The sequence below is a fragment of the Sturnira hondurensis genome, unplaced genomic scaffold (assembly GCF_014824575.4).
Source record: "Sturnira hondurensis isolate 20B ecotype Veracruz unplaced genomic scaffold, ASM1482457v3 Scaffold0001509, whole genome shotgun sequence".
NCBI lineage: Eukaryota > Metazoa > Chordata > Mammalia > Chiroptera > Phyllostomidae > Sturnira > Sturnira hondurensis.
The window spans coordinates 19,602-39,869 of record NW_028074140.1 but is presented as its reverse complement, the minus strand read 5'-3'; the positions used below and the strand labels follow the sequence as shown (position 1 = coordinate 39,869).

General features: G+C 42.9%; 1 protein-coding gene across 1 annotated transcript in view; it reads left to right on the top strand.

Moving 5' to 3' along the window:
• Positions 1 to 9,546: 9,546 nt before the first annotated feature.
• Positions 9,547 to 20,268, top strand: part of LOC118975258 (cytochrome P450 3A12-like) — a 28,173-nt gene continuing 17,451 nt past the window's right edge. Inside the window, exons 1-3 of the mRNA XM_037029080.1 lie at positions 9,547 to 9,685; positions 17,444 to 17,537; positions 19,504 to 19,556. Of these exons, the coding sequence (XP_036884975.1) occupies positions 9,615 to 9,685; positions 17,444 to 17,537; positions 19,504 to 19,556 (218 nt within the window). The 5' untranslated portion in view covers positions 9,547 to 9,614. The remainder of the gene's footprint in view (positions 9,686 to 17,443; positions 17,538 to 19,503; positions 19,557 to 20,268) is intronic.

The following is a 20,268-nucleotide window of genomic DNA, read 5'->3' as shown; positions in this document are numbered from 1 at the left end:
TTCTAATGAATAGATTAGGGCCAAAGACATGAGATGCCACTTCTGAGATTAGGTTATAAAAGGTCTGTGGCTTCCATCCTGGGCATCTGCTCTCACTCACTCACTCTTTAGAAAGCTAGTTGCCATGTTATAAGCTACCCTATGAAGAGACCCAGGTGGCAAAGAACCGAGGGCGGCCTCTGTCCAACATGCAGCAATGAATCGAGTCTATGAGCTTGCAAGAAACTGAAACCTGCCAACGACCACCTAAGTAGACTTGAAAGTGGATCCTCCACCAGTCAAGTATTTGGATGGGATGCAGCCCATTCTGACAGGAATGCAACCTCATGAGAGAGCTTGAGCCAGAGGTTTCTAGCTAAGCCACACTGGGATTCCTAAACAAGAAACTGTGACAGAGTAAATGTTTGTTGTTTTAAGCTTTTATATTTGAGGATAATTTGTATAAGGCATTAATAACTAATCTACCTATCCTGGTCTTTGGCTACTTGTTTGGTTTCAGCCACCACTGCAAGACCCATTTTTGCACAGATTTTAACTTAAAATGCACAAGTGTAACCTGACAGTGCTTCCCAACCTACCAAATCATCTGTAGTGCAGAAGTCTGGGGGAGTTCATGCCCCGTGGAAAGAGCACTGATCCGTGGGAGGAGGAAACCAGCAGATATCTTCTTCCCCTTTCCTTCCCATGGATGGGCAGTCCTAGAGGTAGTGGTCATGTGGCCTCTCAGAAGACGGTCTCTGTTGATGAAAGATCAGTTGCTTTTGATAGCACGTGTTAGCCAATTGGCATGAAACCCTCTGGTAAATTCTCCCTCCTTCCATGCTTCATTCCCATTTTGCTTCACTCATGGTCCCCTGCAATCTCACTCTGAGATAAAATAGTAACACCCAAGTCTGTGTCTGGGGCTCTCTTTTCTTGGAAACCAGACTGAGACACATTTGTTTTCTGAAGGTTATTGTAAAACTCTGTGGGCATGATGTTTTTCTTGTGGGAAGGTTTTGACTTCTGCTTAAAAATTTTTAGGACTTTCAGATTATTTAGTTTTCTATTTCTCCTTGGGTTCCTTTCAGTAAATTATGTTTTCCTAGTAACTAGCCTATTGCTTCTAATATTTCAAGAAATGTTTTTCATAATCTTAGCAACAAGTGCTATTTTCTTGAGTTTAGGTCTTCAATCCACACTTTTAAAAAAATTACCAGTGTGTACTACTTGTTAACTGCTAGAAGGTTCTTGCATTTGACAAAGTGAATGCACAAGCAGCAAGTAAACATTAACTGAAAAACTGAGAAATAGCCAATCATGCCTTTTTTCTTATAGACATGGGGACTGGAAGATGTCATTTTAGATTCTGAGTGATATATCACATTTTTTTCCTTAGTAGTGTATTTCATAGTTGGTATGATAGAATTAAAAATATCAATATTTCCTGAAAATAGACTCATGACATCTAGACTCATTAGTTGCCTCCTGATGAGTGGCCAGGGTTGGAACCAGACCTGCCATCCACCTTCTCTCCATGCTTTGGGTCTGGTCCTGGGGAGCAGTGCCAAGAGAGGCCTCCAGAGACTCAGCTCACAGTGATGACAAGTTTATTTGACATAGGAAACTGCTTGGTTTTCCCACCCTTGGAACAAACACCCCCTTAAATAAACTGCTTCCCTACAGGTTATTTGCACTCTTTTACCTGACATGGATGGCTGCATCAGGTGATCAGTCAGATCCTTCTTGGTTTGTTGTTCTCGTTACTTGACTGTTTTCCAAATTTATCTCCCTGATTAGTAGCTTACTAGGTGGTTACCAGCTTAGGAGATACTCACTGTCTCACTTGCTACTGTTTCTTCTTTGGGATTCCAGGTTGCCCTCTGCTATCCTTCTGGCTCTCACTAACCTTCATTGATCTGATTCATCCAGACAGCCTTCTATTCTTCCAGTAAACATTTACTAATTGTCTGTGATGTGCCAGGCAGTGTGCTGGGTCAGGGATTTGGAATCAGGAAGACAAAGTTCTTGCTCTGAAGGAGGAAACTCATGCACAGTGTATCATATCTCCATTAGCAATTCTCAGCCCTGGCTGCATGTTATCATGCTTGGAGGAGAAGGTTTTGTTTTTATTTTTTTAATTTTAATTTTATTTTTTAACTTTAGTATTGTTTTCTTTTTTAATACTGATCCTTTCTTCTACTTTCAGATATTTGGTGGGCCCAGGTGCTTATATGTTTTAAAGCTTCCCATTCATATAAATTGTAATGAGCATCCTGGTATAAGAGTCATATTTGTTTCTCTGTGGAAATTGTAAGGTTTGGGGATGGTAAACTTATCATTTGTTTAAAATATCATGTGCTCATGGAGAATAGACTAAGAGAAGACTGAAGAAGTCAGTCATCGCAATATGAACAAGTGTTTTGCATTGGTACCCAGAGACATTTAAATTTTACCTTGTGCATAATGGCAGCTGTTGGTGAATTTGAGCAAGGGAGAAAAGTTACAAGATCCATGTTTGACCAGGCTCTGCTGGAAGCCTATGAGGGGATTCCCTGGATGAAGCCAGCCTAGTCTCAGACAAAACCTGTTAGGAGATTACATCAACCATTAGGTTAGTTTGTAAAGGCTTTGTTCCCCTTTTGCAATGTACTCTGAGTTGCTTATCTTTTTTTCCCTTTTCCACTTCTTCTTTTGTTAATTACCTTCCATGTGTTCTTACGAAATTTGCTAGCCATTCTCCAGTTACTCCTTCATTTGTTGGTTTCATTACCTTTTACTTTCTGCTTTCCTGTAACTGAAAATATTCTGATTGCATCATGTCAGAATTGTTTGCAACATTCCCTTTCTGTTGAGACTGGTTCAGTGAATACATAATTTAGTAATGAATACAACATGCATGTCATTTTAGGGTCACAACCAACTCTGTAATTTTTTTAAGCTACAGTGGAAGTGTCCTGGGAGGTATGGGAGGAAAACTTATCCCATGTGAGGTTGACAATCTGCCAAGTTATTTCAGGACACCTCCTGGAATTGAAGCAGTCATGTCGCTGGCACTTTTGGAATGATGAGGTCTGGCTCCAGGCTCTGGATTCATGGATTAATTGCTTTTGTTGACATATCTGTGAAATGAGCATTAGAATAACGTGACACTGCTTATCTCACAGGGTTGCTGTGAAAATCAATTAAGAGAGTCATGAAAAAACTTCTCAAACTTTACATTGAGGTAGATGTGTTGATTCTACTTTTCCTTAGAATCATCTTCCAAACTTTCCTGTTTTTTCTCTAAGAATATTCCAGCTTGAAGCCCCATCTACTTTCCTCTCTGTTGGGCTCCATTATCCCATATCTTTGAGGGGCTCACCACATTCTGGGTAGTTATGTGTCTTCCTCCTTCCACTAGGAGGCAGGCTGTTTCCAAGAATGGAGACTGAATGGCCTGGAGCCCATAGCCTGGTGAGGTAACTATACATAACATTCATGCACTTGGCCTTGAATTAATGTACAGATGAATAAAAGTATTAATGTACTACACTTCCCAGTGACAGCTATGGAATTTAACAGATGCCTCCTGGAGAAACCTTAATGCAAAGATGACAAATTTTGATGGTAGAAATTTCAGGCTTGAGACAAGCTTCCAAATAAATAAAAGGAAGTAGGTGAGGTGGTTGAGACATTTTGCATTTTACCAATGAGGCATCTGCCTACTGAGTCCACTTTTATGCAACACTGGAGAATTTCTGGCCAGAGGGACTTAAAAGAATTGGCAACAAGTGAATATTACTTACCATCAAAGGGCTGAATGTGTGAAAGATAAAGAAAGAAGGAAGTGTACAAACACAGGTTAAATATCTCCTGTTTCTATGATTTTTAGGAACTTTTAAGGTTTTGTTTTTTGTTTAATCCATGGCTTCTCAGGCCAAGCAGATATAGAACATGGGTCCGAGTGATGATAATGAGTTGGTAGAATCTCTAGATGCACAGTCCTCAGATCTCTCCCATCAGGTGACACTGACTGGTATTACAGGCCTTCTCCTACAAGTTCCTCTGCACCCGTTATAAAATCCCCCGTTCATCAGACAAACAGGGACTTCCAGCCAAGATGGAGGCATAGGTAAATATGGCTCACCTCCTCGCACAACTACATCAGAATTAAGACTAAACTACAGAACAACCATCACTCAGAACCATCAGAAATCAAGATGCATAGAAGTCTGACAACTACAGACCTAAAGAAACTGCATCCATCTGGACTGGTAAAGGAGGTGGTGACACGGAGGTGATGAATAGGCTGGTCTCACACCCAGCTGAGGTGGATAAGAATTCAGGAAAGATATCTGAGGGATGAGGAGTCCCTGTCCCACACAGGCCCTCCAGCCAAGAGTTCTAGTGCCTGGAAGATAAATCCCCATAACTACTGGCTACAAAAACCAGTGGAAATTGAGTCAGTGGAGGAAACCGCTGGTTTCAAGAAGTTCCTCTTAGAGAAACTACACATAGACTCATCCCTCTGACCTCCAGCATCCGGGTAACACCTTGAAAGTCCCCTATGATATACAGGGAGGAACTGAAGTGCCTGGAATCAAAGGAAGGGTGGGGGACCAATTTCTCCCAACAGAAAAGTAGGCAGCGTCCATTGTGTGTTTTCTGAACTCTTCCCCAATACAGCCATAGAGCTGGCAGATGGATGCCATATCTGAGATTCCATCAACCTGGCCAGCTCTGTTTGCCCTGCTCTAGAGATCCCCTGAGTCTCCTCTCCACCCAACTAACGTGCCCACCCAAGTGGATAACAGTAGCTTTTCCATATGAATGGCTGGTCTTGGCTCATGCTTCATGACTTCCTAAATTCTCTCAAACAAGCAACAGGCAGCCTCAGCAAACTCCCAACCCCCCATTCCACTTGCTAAATGGCACCAGCCATGGCACTAGCAATAGCCAGTGTAGGTTCATAGTGTGGCTTTTCCTGGGAACCTCCAAGCCCAACACAAGTATCAGTGTACTGCAAATCACTTTGTAGCTCATGCCCCGGGCAGAGAACAGGTCGGGGCTGACCTTGGCTTGTACCACCTGGGAGACCTCAGAGCCAGTACCCCCAGTGGACAGCTACAGAGGACATCACAGCACCACCACACTGACCCTGAACATCTGAACCTCCATAAAGGGCAGAAGTTGTTGGTCTGGGGTCACAGCCAATCCTTGTAGCTCAATGACCTGGGTAAATCCCTCCCATTGATCTGCCAAGAGCAATCAAGATTCAACTACAGGAGGAAGTTGTACTCAGCTCACATGAGTACTCAGTTTGGGTAATAGTGGAGGTTGTGTCACTGGATTCTACAGGAAACCTACTTCACTAGCCACGCTACTGAGTAAGGGAGCCATAGCAGCTCTGTCTAATACACAGAAACAAACACAAGGAGGCTGCCAAAATTAAAAGACAAAGAAACATGACTCAAATGAAAGAATAGATCAAAACTCTAGGAAAAGAACTAAACAAAATGGGGGCAAACAATCTATCAGATGCAGAGTTCAAAACACTGGGTATAAGGATGCTTGAGGAACTTAGTGAGGACCTCAATAGCACAGTCAGAAATGAAGAATTCACAAATTGAAATAAAGAACAATTGAAACACTGTGCCTTCTCCCACAACCAAGTTTGAACACAACAAAGGTTTGGAGAACTAGGACACACCCAAAGACCAGAAAACGGAATTATACGGAAGTCCAACAACTACGAACCGTTCAACGGGGACGGTAAGAGAGGCGGAGCCAGCAGCGGAGCTGGGTTGGGCAGGACAGATCCCCCGACCTAGGCGTGCAGGCAGCCCAGAACCAGTCAGGGTGTGGGGCAGACTGACTGTGGTCGCACATTCGCACACAGTGAGACGGACCACACAGGCCCCAGGGGGCGAACCCAGTGGTGGAGGGCTGACGGTGGTGGCATACTCGAGTGCAGTGGAATGAAACGCGTGGGCCTGGTGACGGTGGTGGCTGCGGGAAGCCATTGTCCCTCTTTGACCCCGCCCCCACATACAACGTCACAACCCAGCGACTTAGTTGCCCTGCTCTAGTGAACACTTTAGGGCTCTGATCCTGCTACAGTACAGGCACAAACAGCCCAAAAGATGGTGCAAGAGGAACTCAAAGTCCCAGAGCCAATAACTCTAAGCGACCGAGAAATTGCCAGCCTCTCAGAAGCACAATTCAAGACACTATTTATCAGGATGCTCACAGAACTGGTAGATTATAGTCAAAAATTAGAGGAACACAGTCACAAATTAGAGGAACATATGAAGGCCAAACTAATTGAAATGAAGGGAGATACACAGGAAACCAATAGTGATGGAAAGGAAACTGGGACTCAAATCAATGGAATGGGCCAGAAGGAAGAACGAAACATCCAACCAGAAAGGAATGAAGAAATGAGAATTCAAAAAAATGAGGAGAGGCTTAGGAACCTCCAAGACATCTTTAAACGTTCCAACATCCAGATTATAGGGGTACCAGAAGGGGGAAAGAAACAGCCACGAGTGGAAAACATATTTGAACAAATAATAAAGGAGAGCTTCCCCAGTCTGGCAAAGGAAATAGACTTCCAGGAAATCCAGGAAGCTCAGAGAGTGCCAAAGAAGTTGGACCCAAGAAGGAACACACCAAAGCACATCAGAATTACATTAGCCAAGACCAAAATGAAGGAGAGAATCCTAGAAGCATCAAGGGATAAGGGGACAGTCACCTACAAAGGAGTACCCATCAGACTGTCAGCGGATTTCTCAAAAGAGGGCTTACAGGCAAGAAGGGGCTGGAAAGAAGTATTCCAAGTCATGAAATCCAAAGAATACAGCCAAGATTGCTTTATCCAGCAAAACTTTCATTTAGAATGGAAGGACAGATAAAGTGCTTCTCAGATAAGGTCAAGTTCAAGGAGTTCATCATCACCAAGCCCTTATTATATGAAATGCTAAAGGGACTTATCTAAGAAAAAGAAGGTGAAAAATATTAACAGCGAAAGGACAGCAAACTCACAGTTATTAACAACCACACCTAAAACAAAAGCAAACCAAGAGGACAGCTAGATCAGGAGTGGAACCATAGAAATGAAGAACACATGGACGGTTAGAAACAGGGGGGTGGGAGGGGGAGAAGGAGGGAGAAGGCACAGAAAATAGCATAGATGGTAGGTAGAAAATAGATAGGGGGAAGGGCGAGAATAGTGGGGGAAATATAGAATCTAAAGAACTTGAGACACGTGGTTATAAACTAAGGGGGGAGAATGGTGGGGGAGGGAGTGTGCGGGTGGAGGGGAATGAAGGGGGGGAATAGAACAACTGTAATGGTATAATCAATAAAATATATTTAAAAAAAGAACAATTTACAGGGAAACAACAGTACAGTGGATGAAGCTGAGAATCAAGTCAGTGATTTGGAACATAAGGAAGTAAAAATCAACTAATCAGAACAAGAACAACAAGAAGAAAAATGAATCCAAAAAGATGAGGATAGTGTAAGGAGTCTCTGGGACAACTTCAAATATTCCAACATTCGCATCATAGGAGTATCTGAAGGAGCCAACTTCCAAGATACTGAAAATCTATTTGAAAAAATAATGAAAGATAACCTCCCTAATTTGGTGAATACACATGCAAGTCCAGGAAGCACAGAGAGTCCCAAACAAGATAGATGGAAAGAAGACCACCCCAAGACACATCATAATTAAAATGTCAAAGGCTAGAGGTAAAGAGAGAATCTTAAAAGGAGCAAGAGTAAAGAAATTAGTTACCTACAGGAAGTTCCCATAAGACTGTCAGCTGATTTCTCAAAAGAAACTTTGTAGGCTATAAGGGAAAGACAAGAAATATTCAGTCATGAAAAGCCAAGATTGCTCTACCCAGCAAAGATATCATTTAGAATCAAAGGACAGATAAAGAGCTTCCCAAACAAGGAAAAACCAAAGGAGTTAATCACCAAATCATTATTATATAAAAGGTTAAATGAACATATTTAAGAAAAAAGAAAATCAAACTAGGACCAATAAAATGGCAAATATACATATCTATAAAAAATTGAATAAAAAAACACTAAGCAAACATGGAGAACAGAGACAGAATCATGGATATAGAAAGCATTTTGATGGTTGCTGGACAGGTGGAGGGTTTAGGGGAATGGGTGAAGAGGTGTAAGGGTATAGAAGTACAAATTTGTTTTTACAGAATAGCCATGGGGATGTGATATACAGTATAGGAAATGGAGTTGCTAAAGAAGTTACACACATGACCAATGGACATGAACAAAGATGTGGGGATTGTCTGAGGGGGCTTGGTGTCCTGGGTGGTCAGGGGCAATGGGGGAAAATTGGAACAACTGTAATAGCATAATCAATACAATATAATTTTTAAAAAATTTAAAAAATCCTACTGGTGAAACTGGAAGCCTAATGCTCTGGCCCTGTTTCCCCAGAAAAGAAGTTCATGTCATCTTTTTTGAGTTTTGCATGCTATGTGTGCTTCCCACAGTGACATCTGCCATGTCAAGTGTGGTTAAGGTGTTGGGGAATCACTTGGTCATTCAGACTGCTATTCTGCTATTCTGTGCTTCATACCATTGTTCTGGACTCGTGGTCCTTCTAGAGAGAGGGATCCATCCATTGGTCATGAAACTCTAACTGCCTGTCTACCACAGGATGCTCTGAGGGGTGGAACAGAAAGCAGAATGAATTGATAAGCTTAGTGTATCCCAGACTATTTTGATGTCCTGCCTCTCTTGCGGGGGGCCTCTTGTCAACAAAATCCTGATGGGTCAGCCTGAATGTGAAGCAACGAAGAATGAGGCACAGCCAGGTCCACTTGCTATATTTACAATCCAGTAAGATGGAGTAGTCACCATTTCAACTCCACCAACATTTCTCAATGCCCACTATTCATAAAGTGTTGTACTAGGTGACTAATAATGGTGACTAACACCCAGTGTATGTCTTTAAGAAGCTCTCAGTCTGGTAAGAGAATTTGGTTTGTAGAACAACAGTGGTGATGGAGAGTAGACAGGGCAATAATAGAATTGTCAGCAGAAACTAGAAGTTGCTCAGAGGAGGAAACAGTTTTATCTGTTCAAGGAGTTTGGATAAGGTGACTCTAACAGAGGAGAATCTATCTGAACCAGGTTTTGAAGGATAAGTAGCAGCCTTCTGGAGGCACAGGGGCAGAAAACTACATGTGTAAAGACATGTACACCTAGGTTTTTTGAAGGATTTCAAGTATGTTTTAGTTCAGGCAGCCATGGAGTCAAGGGCATTTTAAAGATTTACCTTGAATATCTATAACCTTTGGACATACTGATAAAATGGAGTGAGTTGCTTATCAATTTCCCACAGAATATGATCTGAAGGGTGGAGAAAGTGGGAGTTCCAGGATGCTTTGCCAACTGTTGAGGTGGAGAGGGGACCTGCAGTTGGAGGTCAGATGGCCTTTCTGCTGGCTGCTGCTCTGGCCCCACCTACACTCTCAGCACATAATCATTTCCGTTCAGCTGAATCAGCTGGGTTGGGAAAGAAGGAAGCTTCACACTTACCGGCTGGTAAAGCATAACACACACTGCTGCAAGGAAAATTCAGAGAAGAGAGTCTCGAGAGGAAAGTGGCCATGGACCTGATCCCAAGCTTTTCCACAGAAACCTGGATTCTCCTGGCTACCAGCCTGGTGCTCATCTATCTGTGAGTAAACTGTCCAGGCTCATGTTCTCTGAAATCTTGGACTTGGGGAGCTCATCAGGCCCCACTTTCCCTTCTCTGTTTTAAAGATCCAACAGTCAATAAAGGGGAAGTTGCTTAAATTTGGGGGGCTACAAACACCAAAGGGGTTATTGTTGATCTCACCATGATCTTTTGAAGAAGTAATACCATATCTGTCCCCCAACTCCCTATTTCTGTAGTCCACACACTTTGGTGACATTATTTACTCCTAGGGTAATTTTCTGAATTACTGCTGGTCTGGGTAGACCTAGACTAATTAACCAGAGTTAAGCAGAGGTAGATTTAAAAAAATGGGCTTCTATGTGGTGAGGTCCTCATCCACCTTCCAGCTCTGGGATCCTGGAGGTAAAGAGTGTGGCCTGGGGTTTGTCTCATTTTCTCACCTTCCAAGTTCAGGGTCTGCTGCAAGAGATGTGTGCAAGGATTGGCTTTTGTGTCACTAGGTTTGTTCCTGCTCCTCTCCTTCCCATCACCTGGCATAATTTACACCATGCACCAGGGTGCTGTCCAGACTTCCTGGGGGGCTAGAGACTGCCCCCTTCTCTTCACACTAGGTCTTCTCTCTCTTTAGTGTCTCTACCCTGACACTCTCCTCCTACAACTCAGTCCTGTCAGCCTATAATAGGCAGAACTATTGAAGTATTCCCCCTACATGAGAAAACTACAGCAGAAGAAACTTTTAGAAATCTTGACATTGTACTCTTTTTATTTCACCTTTATCTTCTAGTCTTTGCAGTGGGTTGGCATCATTATAGAGATTTATTTTCCCCCTGATATAAAATCTGCTAACAGACTGTAAAGGCACAATCCCATAAGCTGATTCATATTTAAATATTTTTGCTAGTAAGTTACAGTACAGGAGGATGAATCAAACCATCTAGCAGAGGAATTCCTTTCAAGAATGTGATTCCTAATATAGAGGCATAGGTAGATACACTTTGCCTCCTCACACAACTAAAAGAAGGACAACTTTAAAAACAAAAAACAGGACTTCCGCTAAGATGGAGGCATAGGTGGAAACACTGTGCCTTCTCCCACAACCAAGTTTGAATACAACAAAGGTTTGGAGACCTAGGACACACCCAAAGACCAGAAAACGGAATTATACAGAAGTCCTACAACTGGGGACGGTAAGAGAGGCGGAGCCAGCAGCGGAGCTGGGTTGGGCAGGACAGATCCCCTGACCTAGGCGCGCAGGCAGCCTGGAACCAGTCGGGTTCGGGGGGCGGGGGGCGGGGCAGACTGACTGTGGTCGCACATTCGCGCACAGTGAGACAGACCACGCAGGCCCCAGGGGGCGAACCCAGTGGTGGAGGGCTGACGGCAGTGGCACACTCGCGTGGAGTGGAACGAAACGCGTGGGCCTGGTGACGGTGGTGGCTGTGGCGCCAGTGGGAGCTACGGCAGTAGGCGGCAGACGGGAAGCCATTGTCCCTCTTTGACCCCGCCTCCACATAAGTCACAACCCAGCGACTTAGTTGCCCTGCTCTAGTGAACACGTTAGGGCTCCGATCCTGCTACGGTACAGGCACAAACAGCCCAAAAGATGGCGCAAGAAGAACTCAAAGTCCCAGAGCCAATAACTCTAAGCGACCGAGAAATTGCCAGCCTCTCAGAAGCACAATTCAAGACACTATTTATCAGGATGCTCACAGAACTGGTAGATTATAGTCACAAATTAGAGTAACATAGTCACAAATTAGAGGAACATATGAAGGCTAAACTAATTGAAATGAAGGGAGATGTCCAGGAAACCAATAGCGATGGAAAGGAAACTGGGACTCAAATCAATGGAATGGGCCAGAAGGAAGAACGAAACATCCAACCAGAAAGGAATGAAGAAATGAGAATTCAAAAAAACGAGGAGAGGCTTAGGAACCTCCAAGACATCTTTAAACGTTCCAACATCCGGATTATAGGGGTACCAGAAGGGGGAAAGAAACAGCCACGAGTGGAAAACTTATTTGAACAAATAATAAAGGAGAACTTCCCCAGTCTGGCAAAGGAAATAGACTTCCAGGAAATCCAGGAAGCTCAGAGAGTGCCAAAGAAGTTGGACCCAAGAAGGAACACACCAAGGCACATCATAATTACATTAGCCAAGACTAAAATGAAGGAGAGAATCCTAGAAGCAGCAAGGGATAAGGGGACAGTCACCTACAAAGGAGTACCCATCAGACTGTCAGCGGATTTCTCAAAAGAGACCTTACAGGCAAGAAGGGGCTGGAAAGAAGTATTCCAAGTCATGAAATCCAAAGACCTACAGCCAAGATTGCTTTATCCAGCAAAACTTTCATTTAGAATGGAAGGACAGATAAAGTGCTTCTCAGATAAGGTCAAGTTCAAGGAGTTCATCATCACCAAGCCCTTATTATATGAAATGCTAAAGGGACTTATCTAAGAAAAAGAAGGTGAACAATATTAACAGTGAAAGGACAGCAAACACACAGTTATTAACAACCACACCTAAAACAAAAGCAAACCAAGAGGACAGCTAGATCAGGAGTTGAACCATAGAAATGAAGAACACATGGACGGTTAGAAACAGGGGGGTGGGAGGGGGAGAAGGAGGGAGAAGGCACAGAAAATAGCATAGATGGTAGGTAGAAAATAGATAGGGGGAAGGGCGAGAATAGTGGGGGAAATATAGAATCTAAAGAACTTGAGACACGTGGTTATAAACTAAGGGGGAAGAATGGTGGGGGAGGGAGTGTGCGGGTGGAGGGGAATGAAGGGGTGGAATAGAACAACTGTAATGGTATAATCAATAAAATATATTTTAAAAAATTAAAAAAAAACAAAAAACAACCAGATCTGCCAGAAAAACAAACTGTATAGAAGTCCAACAACCAAGGAATGAAAGAAGAAACATTCTTTTTTAATGTAGGAGGGGTAGAGACTGGCAGCTGGGGGAGAGGATGCATGGCCAGGGGGTGGCTTGAGGTCCAGGCAGGGAAAGTGGCGCCTGGTGGTCTCATATTTGCAGGTGGATAAACCGGAAGAACAACTGGGAAGCAAGACAGACCACACAACTCAGGGTTCCAGGGAGGGGGAAAAAGCCTCACAACTTCTGACTAAAAACCCATGGGAATTGTGGCAATGGGAGAAACTCCCAGTCTCGCAGGAGAGTTCATTGGAGAGACCCACAGGGTCCTAGAACATACACAAAAACACTCACCTGGGAATTAGCACCACAAGGGCCCAATTTGCTTGTGGGTAGCAGGGGAAGTGATTGAAAGCAGGGGGAGATCTGGTCAAGCAGTATTGTTTGACCAGAGTATTGTTTGACCAGCAGTATTGTTTGATCTATTCAAGCAGTATTGTCAACCCCTCTACCACATACAGTGCCATAGGGTTGGCCCGCCCTAGTGAATGCCTAAGGCTCTACCCCTTACAGTGTTCCAAGTGTGCTGAGAAAAAGAAACATGGCCCAAATGAGAGAACAGATGAAAACTCCAGAAAAACAACTAAGCAATGAAGAGAGGGCCAACCTATCAGATGCACAGTTCAAAGCACTGGTAATCAGGATGCTCACAGAAATGGTTGAGTATGGATGAAAAATAGAGGAAGAAGTGAAGTCCATGCAAAGTGAAATAAAGTAAAATATACAAGGAACCAACAGTGAAGGGAAGGAAACTGGGACTCAAATAAACAATTTGTAGCAGAAGGAAGAAATAAACATTCAACCAAGAACAGAATGAAGAAACAAGGATTCAGAAAAAAAAGAAAGAGGAGAGGCTTAGGAATCTCCAGGACAACTTTAAACATTCCAATATTCAAATTATAAATGTGTCAAGGGAGAAGACAAAGACCAAAAAATTGAAAATTTATTTGAAAAATTAATGAAGAACTTCCCCAATCTGGCAAATGAAAATTGACTTCCAGGAAGTCCAGGAAACCCCAAAAGTCCCAAAGCAGTTGGACCCAAGGAGGAACACACCAAGGCACATCATAATCACATTACCCAAGATTAAAAATAAGGAGAGAATCCTAGAAGCAGCAAGAGAAAAGAAGACAATTACCTACAAAGGAGTGCCCATAAGATTATCAGCTGATTTCTCAAAAGAAACCTTGCAGGCAAGAAGAAGCTGTAAAGAAGTATTCAAAGTCATGAAAGGCAAGGACCCACATCCAAGATTACTCTGTCTAGCAAAGCTATCATTTAAAATGGAAGGGCAGATAAAGTGCTTCCCAGATAAGGTCACATTAAAGGAGTTCATCATCACTAAGCCCTTATTATATGAAATGTTAAAAGGACTTTTCTAAGAAAAAGAAGAGGATTAAAAATACGAGCAATAAAATGACAACAAACTCATAACTAGCAACAACTAAACCTAAAATAAACAAACAAACAAAAACTAACCATACTAGAATGGGATTAAAATCACAGAAATGGAGATCACATGGGGGGTTATTAGTGGGGATGGGGAGGGGAGAGAATGGGGGAAAAGGTACAGGGAATGAGAAGCATAAATGGTAGGTAGAAAACAAACAGGGAGAGGTTAAGAATATTATAGGAAATGGAGAAGTCAAAGAACTGATATGTATGACCCATGGACATGAACTAAAGGGTGGGAGGAATGCTGGTGGGAAGGAGGTGGGAATAAAGGGGAGAAAAATTGGGACAAATGTAACAGCATAATGAATAAAATGTACTTAAAATTTTTTAAATTGTTTTTCAAGTACAGTTGTCTCCATTTTTCCCCCCCACACCCCCATGTCCCACCCATCCCTGCCACTCACCCTCTATCCTACTCCCCTATGGCTTTGTCCATGTGTCCTTTATACATGTTCCTTGACTACCCTTCCCTTATTTTCCCTATTATCTCTTTCCTCACTCTGCTCTGTCTACTGTCTGTCTGTTCTTTGCTGCAGACTTAAAAAAAAATGACTGGGAATGCTGGCATCATGGAGCAGGTTGGGATAGGAGGTATTTTTGACATGGGTGTAGGGGAAGGCCCCCTCCACGTCCTGTGTGACTTCTATCTCAATTTCACTTTCATTAAGAGTAGGAATCATGCCCTGGCTCGTGTAGCTCAGTGGATTGAGCACAAGCCTGTGAATCACAGGATCGAGGTTTGATTCCCAGTCAGGGCATGTGCCTGGGTTACAGGCCAGTTCCCAGCAGGGGACTCACAAGAGGCAACCATACATTGATATTTCTCTCCTTCTCTCCTTCCCTTCCCCTCTAAGGATAAATAAATAAAATCTTTAAAAAAAAAAGAGTAGGAATCATAATGACTTGAATAAAGAAAATACAAACATTATTTTAATTCTTTGAAAGAAATATTATAAATACTGGGTATTACAGCAACATATTTTCTGTCTGATGACATTTTAGAATTAATTGATAGTGTTTAATTTCATTCTATCTAATATTAGATTTTTTTTTACTGAGATAAGACTATTTCTAGCGTGTTCTTTCTGTAGAATAAAAGAGGCTGTTGGTCTAAGATTTGTGGCTACAAAGGTGTGTAAGTAACCTCACCCAACTAGAATAATATCTGAAATATGAGTCCATTGTACCAATACATACATGCATGACATAGACTGTATATATATATTTAAATATACCTGCATAACTGGTTATTTTAATCTCCCAGTGCAAGTGAGTAAGCGAGATTGTGAGGCACTGAGGGTAAGCAAGGCCTTCTGGAAGGAGTGGGAAGATATTTCTCCCAGAAACCCTGGTCTCACAGGGCAGCAGGATAGGCATCTCTTCTGCCTGAACCTGGGGAGAGGGACACCATCTAAGTCACACTGTGTGGTCTGTGTGGCAGCGGGCCTGTCACTAGATGCTTTCACCACTGGATAAACAAATTTGGTGCCTTAGGAGACACTGGTACAGCTGTGAGTCAGTTGCTGTAGACAGACCATGACCTCTTATGGCAACGCAATGTAAATGCAATAGAAATGACTGGCTTTACCAAAAGCAGCATTACTCTACCAAAAAGGGGAAGCTGGAAAGAAACCACAAATTAACCCAGCCCATCCTCTGCCTTGCTATGGAGCATGAGTTTAGACACCAGACCAGGTCCCTTGGGGGATCAACATTGCTGATGCATTCATTCAAGTGCTTGGCCTCACTTGAGAGTTCATGGAACATGATGAAGTTCAGAAGCAGAAATGAGTTTAATTGATTTGCCATGGTTGTCATGGCAAAGGAAGACCTGGGGTGGGACTATCCAAGGGTACCCCAGGCCTCGACAGTCAGTGTACACAACTTCACCAGGTTTCTGGAGGAAGGATCCACACACCCACCTGGGCCTGGCTCAGGCTCCTCTGCTGTCCTTGAGCATGAGTTCTTTTACACATTATTTTACTTTTTTCATCACTTATTGTAAGATCATTAATATTGCATAGAATGTTAGAAACCTATACTTTCCTAGATGGAAACCTCCAAATAAGAGGGGACAAAGTTTTAATTTAGCTTCTTGAAACATATTTTATGTTGTAATGCACATTTTCTGCAATAAACAGGAAGGTGCAGAAGTCTGAAAGGCCCCTTTTAGTGGAAAGTGCTGGTAGGGCATGCTGAACGGTTATACAGAGCCTCCTGGTCAGCCATACTTTTCTAATTTGCCTCCTTGGGGTGAGTGTTGTAGGCCCAGCAACTTCACCCTTAGGATGGTTGTCAGCAGCCTCTTTCCTCAGCCTCTCCTTGCCCTCCACTCTTCCATCTCTCAGTGACACTGGAGTGGAAAGGCTTGCAGGGACTCAGAACCCCCAGTTGTGAAATGGCACACATGACACAGGAAAGATGAGTCACAGGCAGGCCTACCATGGGAAGCAGTAGCCTTAATGGGATTTCAAGATAGCTGACACACAGAAGCAGTAAACGAACCAGTTTCTGACTGGCCACCTTGAAAAAATGAGCAAGCCTGGTACTGGGTTTAGCAGGTGAGCATCACAGGCTGGAGGACCAGATACCTCGAGGGGAAGAATGGTCTGGAAATGGATCTTTAGTCATTGGTATCTTTATTCAGTTTCATTCAGGAAACACGTGGGCCAATCACCATTCTCTAGAGCTCAATTCAATCAAATTGCCTCTCAGCAGAGACTTGGGTGTAGCTGACAGGCACTCACGTTCCTACAAGGCTGGTGGAAACTTTGAACACAGTTTTCATTCTGTGGGTAAGACCACTGTAGCTGTTATAAGGCCTTCCTATGGCGATATCCAAGTATTTAAGAAAAGCCAAGTCTTAAAACAGAGTTATGACATAGAGGGAAGTAAAGCCTAAGTCACTGAACAAACTGTAAGGACACTGTCTCGGTAGGCTCACAGTAACTCCCTGCTACTGAGTGGGTGCAGTTAAGCAAAGTCTTATCACTGGAGCAGAATTTATCTTGTGTGTGTACATAGAATAGAATCTCAAAGTCATGGAAGAGTCAACTTGCTTAAAAAGTGACTGAATTTTCTAGAAATACTTCAGCCTCTCAGGAGTATTCCCAATGGAAACATTTAACAAGTACTCACTCATACTGGGTCCATGAAACTTCAGCCACGTTTTTCTAATTGTTACTTCTTGCGTGTCTCACAGTAGAAGTGGGAAAGGAGGTGAGAAGAGAATGTAATTATTGCTGTTGGAGTTGCTGTTATTATTGATGGCTTACATGTTCATTCCCTAGCTTGACTTGTCCAGTTGTGAGTCAGTGACTGGCCAGACTCTGCACCTGTTCCATGAACCCCATAATATGATTTTCTCCTTCACTTTAAAGATATGGGACCCATACACATGGACTTTTTAAGAAGCTGGGAATTCCTGGGCCGACACCCCTCCCATTTGTGGGAACCGTTCTGGGCTATCGTAAGGTGAGTGTTGTTTGGGCTTCCTCTTTTGCTTCTTATGGGTACAAATCACAGCTGAGTTCCATAGCAAAAGGGCTGTCCTCAAGGGGAAGTTCGGAGGTTTCACACTTTCCAGAAAGGGCATCTTAGGCACCACCTAGCACAGCACCAGGTTTACCCAGGGCTCTGTGTCAGCTGTTCAGAGCCTCACGTTTTGTCTTGGTTGGGCAGCAGAGCTCTCTGTCTGATTCAGGACATGATTTAACATTCCACCTTGTGTGCATCTAGGGGAGGGTTTTCCTTCTTCCAGGTTCAAGTTCCCAGGAAGACATAGTCATGCTGAGTATTAGGAGAAATGGGTGAAGGGGTGCCTGGTAGTGCCTCATGAAGTTGACTATGCCCGAGTCAGACTTTCCTGTTCCTAGGATATGTTCTGGGTAGCCTTTTTTACCTTCTTCCTCCTGGACAGCTGTGAAGCTTCAGTGTATGAGGCAGCCCAAGTATTCACCATTGGGTAAGTTGCACATACATCCTTGAATTCTCTCAGGAATGGCTAAATCCCTGCTGACATTTCCGTGGTTCTAACTCATGCTTTGGTTCCTATGATGTCTTTGTGGGACTTGAAAGATGGAACAAGAGCTTCTACTTTACTTCTCTGCCCTAGAGGGAGGCAGCTTATGGCTGAGTCTCAGAGGGAGTGGTTATAACTGAAGTGAAGGTGTGTCTCTTCAACCTCTAAAAGAATTGTGTGGGTGTTTTTTTAAAGAAACAAAAGCACAGTTACTTATGCAAAGTCATTAGAAAGAAGATGATTTGACAAAGTTATTAAAATTTAGTTTATCTGAGAGAAATTAATTCAGTGGCACATGGACTGTGAATTTTGGTAAAACCTTCGTGGTTGATTCAGTCCAGATGCTTTGCCCAGGGCCCGACCCTTGGATGGAAAGCTGGGACCTCTCATTCTTTAGGCCAGCAGGCAGAGCCTGTGTGCAGGCTGCTCTGTGCCTCAGATTTTCTATCCTGTAAGGAAGAGGCTTGTTTCTCAGATTCCAATTTTCCTAGTTGAGATCTTCAGTGCCTCATCTAGTTCAAGAAATCCTATATATTTTTGCCTCTGAAAAGATAATAGTTTATTTTCTACCTTTTCCCAGATCAACTCTTTATAGATGCACCCCAAGACCCACATGTCTGGAACTTCTTTTGCATAGTTAAAACATCAAATATCACAGCTGAACTTAGCCAGCAGGAAGATGTGTTATTTTAATCACAGAAGTTAAAACTCAAAGAAAGCATTTTAATTTGCTCTGTCCTTGTGCAGTGCTGGCATCTCCCCACCGTTTCCATGTTGAGCTAGGAAGCTTGAAAGTGAATAATTTTTCATTCATTCGAATGAAATGAAAATTTCATTTTAATTAATTTCATTCAATTATTATTCATGAATGAATAATAATTCTTCATTTACTTTCTCAACACACACCTCTTACTCATTTAAATCTGCTAAACACTATAAGAGGTCACTGGTGATAAACTTCCTTATTCTGCTAGAACTCAGAGAGGGCCCATGAGAGAAATGAAAAGATGCTTCACCAGGAGATCAAAGAGTGTGCAGGCCACTCTTACTCTCCCTCGGCTTCAGTCCTGGAGTCTATGGAGGTAATAATTCTGGGGATTATGGAGTTTGAGAGACAACATATGCACAACAAAACCCTTCTGAAAGACAGGAGTTACTTAGTATCAAACACAAGGGTAAGTTGAGTATCAACACTACTTGGAGGAAATTCAAGGGTGATTTTAAATTCTCCACTGCAAATATCTCCTCTATTTCTTCTCAGTTCCCCAAGACACTGCTGAGTAAGAGCTTCCCTCTATCAGCCATGAAACACAGAAACACAGTCCATCTGAGTTCATGGGATTCAAGCCATTTTGGTCCCAGTGAGAGGTAGAGGCCAGTACATTCAGATCAATAATCTGATTTTGTTTCTCCTTGCAGGGTTTTTGGGATTTTGACCAGGAATGTTTTAAAAAGTATGGAAGAATGTGGGGGTGAGTATTGGGGAAACTCCCAGTGGATTTACTTGCTGTTATGATGAGGGCCCCATGGTGTGGAGGGCAGTCTCAGCCCAGAGCTTCTCAGGATGAAGCACCGATGGTAAAGGTTTTGGAGGCTTGTCCTACCAGGGGTCCCAGATGTCACCAGGTGTCCAGGTCTGCATTCCGAATTGAGTTGAGGAGTTGCAGGTTGTCATTACTCTCCAGACTTCAATGGCCTAGGGACTCCTGGCATCGCCTTCTGTCGAGTCTCATCATGCCCCTCTTCTCCATTTTTCCTCCCTTAGGTCTCCTTTCATTGGGCAAAATGCATTATTTCAGACTCTTCTAATATAGGCTCATAAATGCCTATTACAACACGATTGACTATTAATTAAAAGCCCAAATCTTTCATTTTAAATTTGGATTTGTTATGTCATTAGAAAAATGCTGTGGGTATAGGTAAACAGAAAGGGAAACCATATCTGCTCAGCTTTTTAAAATTGTAAATATGGAGTTTGGGGTTTTAAAAAGATTTAAAGCAACTTTTTTCAATAGAGGTTCAGTTTATACAAGTATTGCTTTATGTACTCTGCTCTACTACCTTTGAAGAGATGTAGGATATTTCTAAACGTCACTGCTCCCTGGTGGGCTGATGGACTTGAGGACTTTGTAAAGTGGCCTCAGGCAGTTGCAGGGGCTGTTCCTGTAGGAGCAGCTGGAGGGG